At 32.0% G+C, this 5,692-nt stretch overlaps 1 protein-coding gene across 1 annotated transcript in view; it reads left to right on the forward strand.

The window, feature by feature from the left end:
• LOC106463033 (serine/threonine-protein kinase unc-51-like) overlaps positions 1–5,692 on the forward strand; it is a 149,148-nt gene that overhangs the window by 35,084 nt on the left and 108,372 nt on the right. Inside the window, exon 5 of the mRNA XM_013923003.2 lies at positions 714–764. Within this exon, the coding sequence (XP_013778457.2) occupies positions 714–764 (51 nt within the window). The remainder of the gene's footprint in view (positions 1–713; positions 765–5,692) is intronic.

Raw genomic sequence — 5,692 nt, forward strand, 5'->3', positions numbered from 1 at the left:
GTAATTTGATCTAAGTAAGAGTTTTCTTTTTCTTCCTGATTTATAAAAATAAACCTTATGTAATAGAAGAAAATGAATATTATTTTCAAAATCTGCATAGCTGAATTATGGAAAGTCTGTTTAAATTTGCAGGCCTGTGAAATTTGTAGTTTTAAAAGTTCAGAATTTTACTACATGCTTTCAGTTTATTATTATTTTGTATAAAAAAGAAATTAAAGATTCTAAATAGGAACTTAATCATTTTTTAAGATTTTTTGTTGTTAAAATGAATAAGATGAGAATTCAATTACACCAGCTCATCTGTAATGTACATTGTTTATACTTGTTGAAAGGATAACTTTGAAATACTACATTTGAGTTGATGAATCATATTTTTCTGGAGGGAAATTATAAAGTTGTAGGTGCCTTTTGGTTAATTGTTGCTTGTTTTGTTTTCACTGTTTATTTTTTCTCTATCACACTCACCTGGAATAGATGTGTTGCATAGGTTATGGACTTCTTGTGATTTGGTGGTGCATTATCTTGTGTTATGGAATATTAAAATATAGTAGTTCTTTTTAACTGTAATAGAGGGAACAAAAACTGTACATAATTTTAATTTGTGCATTTAAGATTTTTTTCATTAAATAAGGAATGTTAGAATGTAGTTTCATATTCATTTAAAAAGTTTTCATTGTTTTAATTTTTTTACATTGTATTTTTGTTAATTGCAGCTAATGGTACTCTTAGTGAAGCTGTGTTGCAGCTTTTTCTCCGACAGATTGGTAAGCTTTCTTTATTTTCTATATGTACCTGGTGAGATTTATAAAAACATTTATACCTGTTACTTTGATGACAAAACCTTGTTGAAACGTTGTACATTTGCTGTCATGTTAAACTTATATTAAAGTTTTTCATCATTACCCATTTAAGTCGTCTCCAGCCATTATTAATATCAAAAGGTTGTAATCAAAATAGGCTTAGCTTTTTTTCCTTGTGTATTAAAAGTTGTTCTAATCTGAACTTACCCTCAGTTGTTTAAAATATATAAAGTACAAGTAAAGCTTTTGAAGAAAAATTAATATTTTGTCGTGTAAAGACATTTAATTACCACAAGTTGATGTGTTGAAAGTTGCAGCTTAATATACCAAACACTGCAGTGCAGTTCTTAAGTGCTAATCAAATGATACATTATTCTTGGATTTTAATTTATTAAATATTCATAAATAAAATGTTATTTGTAAACCTGAATAAAATTGAACCACCAACCCATTTTACTAGGTGTTCACAAAAAAACTTTGGAAAAGTCATAGAAAATTTTTCATATACAACTTAGAGTGTTTATAGTAGCCTCTATTGTTTTCTATAGACTTATGCTGAATTAATTCAGTTGTGTGGAGACTGCTACTGAGTAATTAGGTAGGGGTATTGAAGTCTGTTCATATAGAAAGGGTATGCAGAAAATCACTCCTAAAAACTGTTTTATTCATCCATCTTATGAATGGGTGAAAAGTAAATGATTAGGGAAAAATTTAACAAACTACTTTCTGTTAAGTCAGTTCAAACTTAGCCATTAGCACTCTACAGGTTGAAATAAATTACAGTATTCTTATTTTGTGTATCAAGTGGCTAGCTGTGGAAAATTATTTCAAACATTCCTGAATGTTTTATATAGCGAAAAGTTAGATTATATTTATTATATTTTTAAAATAGCATACTCACATCATAAGGTAATAGATGTATATTGTGACAATGTTTTCAGTATCAAAATTTAAAATTTGAGCTTGTTATGTTGACCAATTAAATAAACTTGGACTAATTCACAACTAACTGATTAGTTTATGATTGTCTCAGCTGTAACTCCCTCCACAAAAAAGTAACTGGGCTCCCCTACATTTATTTCCCTATAATTGTAATTACAATTCTGGCCCACCTGCAATTTCAGGGGCATACTTATGCTAGTGGTCCCAGCTATAAACACTGTTGAGGTAACAACAAGTTGATTACTGATTCAGGAGAAAACATTGATAACTACTTTGTTCAATATTTTCTATGTTAAAAAAATTTGATTCTTCTGACAAAACAACCCACTTTTTCCTGTTTTAAAATGAAACAAATGAGGGTAAGTTAATGATGCTAAATAAAAATTAATATGAACTTCAGATTAGAGCAAACTGTGTTCTAAGAATGAAACTAAAAATCAACTTTACAATCAGTGTAGATAATTGAATATATGTTTCTATGCACAAAGATTAGGATGTACTATTTCATGAGTTGGGTACTCGCTTTTTGACCATGTTTGTGCACAATACCCATCTACAAGCATATATTGTATTATTCTTGCAAATACTTGTTAAATGACAAACAAAAAAGTTAATTTTTTTAATTAAAATTCTTGGAAGAAGCTTAAGTAAGGAACTTCAACTTTTAGTACAAGTTCAGTTGAAAACAAAATGGTACTGAATAAAAATAAAAGAAAAAATTAATAAAAAGATTATTAAATTGTATGTTAATTATTAAGTGTGTTATCACCTAGTGGATTATAAACTTGTTTATTATCAAATAAACAGAGTACAATTTCTTGGGTTATCAAGTTTCACCAGGTTTACTTGATATCATCAGGTACATCAACTACAATGAGTGAACTCGTAAACATGAAAAACTAGCCATCCAATAATAAAGTTCTTCTTCTATACGGAGATAGTACTTCCTTTAACCCTCTTCACTACAGGCATCCTTTTCTATGTGTGTCATGAGTTACATTCAAAATTTAATTAAGCTATTTCTTATCACAGGATACGAATAAACTTGGTATAAAAACATAGCTAATATTCCAAATTTTAATATACAAGTTTTAAGTTCTTAATTTTATAAGGCAATATCAAAAGAAAATCCTATATTTCTTATAGTATGCAAATTGTGACATTTGCTCACTAGGTATTGCCTCTTCTATGATTTACTCACCACTCATCTGAGAAGTATGAAATTTAATGTAAATTATTAATTATAATTTTGTCACCAGTCAAGCAAAGCATAACGTTTGTAGCCTTCAATCATGTGCGGTAACAGAGACATAACTTAGAAAATATGACCCCTCTTACCTTGCCCACCTGTTACATCCTCTTTTTCAGAAATTGCCGATAATTCTCTCTGACATTTAATACTATATTATTTATAACCAATAGAAAGCCAAAGTTTTAATCTATCAAATAACGTATTATATTACATTGTTTGCTTATAGAGAATTTTCTATTTCACTCTCAATTCAAACTATTCCCATGGGAAACACATCAATGAACTTAGCTGAATTTTTAGTGGCTTTTGTTGCATAGCTGTAAACCCCAAATTGACCAACCTTATATAGAGTTAGGGTAGAGAAAATATCAGATAAAATATAAAGTTTTACTGAAAAAACATTTGAAATTTATTTAGGAAGTTTTAGAGATTACAAAAATGAAATTTGAGATTTTTCAGGTGAAGAAAAGTATATTTTATCTTACCTTGAAAATCACTTGGAGCAGTCAACATTTAGCAAGTCAGCCAGGATTGTATTGTGGAAAATGGCGGTAAAAGAAGATGGGAATGAGAGAGAGCATCAACAGAAAAGAGAGAAAGAAAAGCAGAAAGAAGAAAGAGAGAATAAGAGCACAAACTGAGAAAGAAAAAAGGAGAGACTGGAAATAGAGAAAATAAAGCACAAACTGAGATCACCAAGCTCATCCAACAGAAATATGAAGGCCAGCCAACCTAAGCTGCCAAAATTTGATGAATAGAAAGATGACGTGGATGCTTTCTTGGAGAGATACAAAAGATTCCACCAAAGTCAAAACTAGGACAAAGGTGACTAGGCAGTCTGTCTCAGCCCACTTCTCACAGGAAAAGGCCTGCCAATATATGCAAGCATGACATCAAAAGATGCCTTGGACTATAAGAAGTTAAAAGTAGCCTTACTGAAATGCTATGAACTTACCAAAGACGTCTTTTGCCAGAAGTTCAGGGAAGCAAACCTGTCACTAGAGAAACTGTATTTCAGTTTGTGGCACATTTACTGGAATACTTCACAAGGTGGACTGACATGGCTAAGTGTGAAAATAGTTTTGAAGGACTGGCATATCTACTAGTATGTGAACAGTTCATGATAATGTGCTGTACTGACATGTCACTGTTCCTAAAGAGAGAGCACCGAAAGATATGGACAAGATGGTCAAGCTGGCAGAACAGTATAAAGAAGCCCATGGAGGGAGTATAACTGGCAAGTTCAAGAATAACCAGTTTAAGTTGAAACCAGGGGTGGCTGCCCACGAGCAGGATGCCACCAAAGGTGACAAGAAGTCAAGACACAGAAGGGAAAAGAGATGCTATGCTTTTTATAAACTGGAGCACTAGTGAGTGCAAGTCTGTTACCAACAAGCAAGTGCAGAAATCTCAACATGAGGCAACTGGAGCTACCTACAAAGATGGTACTGGCAAGAAACAAGAAAAAGTGACTACCACTATGGATGGTGCTACCAGGAGAAACAGAATAGAAAGAACACATCAGATTCACCACATAAAGGAAGTGCTATCACCATGATTAAACATGCATGATTGATGATCAGCTTAAGTTAGCAAACAGGTCAACAGTGTGTAACGGGCAGTGCCTTTAGGCTAGTCATTGGAGCTTCTACTTTACTGCCAATTACACCCAATTTATTATATTGAAGAATGCAGTGGCGATTGGAGCTCAGAAGTCATTAACTTGAGGAGATTTACGGTTAGGCTAAAGAAAACGATTCTGAGACTTAGGTTTCACAAAATACATCAATTTTATTTAAGTTCTTACATATATCATACACTACTCTTTTATTAACATTCAGTTAGTTCCTCAATAATCAAACTTTCAAGTTAACCTTTACAGACACTATTTTCCATATATAAGATACTCAACTAACTATTACAGATATTAGCTTCTTTTATATAATTCACTTTACTACTTTAACCTAAAGTACATTGATTGAATAAGAGAAATAGTAATCTTACTTGCATCAAACTTGAGGAGGTGTTCTGTTGTAAGTTGGATACCTTCATCATTTTTAAAGCATGGAGGACTTTTCTTGGCTCTCTGAACAATCACTGTTAGCTCTTGGAGAACACTTAATTTGTCTTGAAGAGAACTGCTGAACAGTTGCACTGAAATGATTTTTCAGCTTGAGACATGTTTTTATATGATATTTTCTATGTGTTCTTACGAGTTTCCAACTAGTATACATAACTACTCGTAAGTAGTTCTGACACTTCATTGGTTGATTTCTGCAACTCATCGTGCTCTCCCAAAACAAAAACCAAAACTCTCAAGTATTTGGCTACTGTGATGGTGAGTGACTCGGTTGCCTTATACTTATACTACTACTCCAGTCTGTAGTAATGGATCTTACATCAAAGTTCCGATTTTAGATGCTATCATAAAATTTTTAGTAGCCTTTTCTGTACTAATAGATTGCCATCAGTAACTTATCACTGTCAAATTCATGACTAACGTTTTTCTCAGCATCTTTATGGAGATGCTAGGTGTTAGTTCTATTTTTTATAACTCTTTAACTCGTGATTATCAATAATAACTACTAGCTGACTATGCTTTGCCTAGCTCTTGATCTAATTTCACAATACAGGCTTCTTTTCTCATGTCAATAATGGCTGGAGACGGCTTAAATGGGTAATGAAGAAAAACTTTAAT

This window comes from Limulus polyphemus, unplaced genomic scaffold (genome assembly GCF_000517525.1).
Source record: "Limulus polyphemus unplaced genomic scaffold, Limulus_polyphemus-2.1.2 Scaffold1308, whole genome shotgun sequence".
Classification (NCBI taxonomy): domain Eukaryota; kingdom Metazoa; phylum Arthropoda; class Merostomata; order Xiphosura; family Limulidae; genus Limulus; species Limulus polyphemus.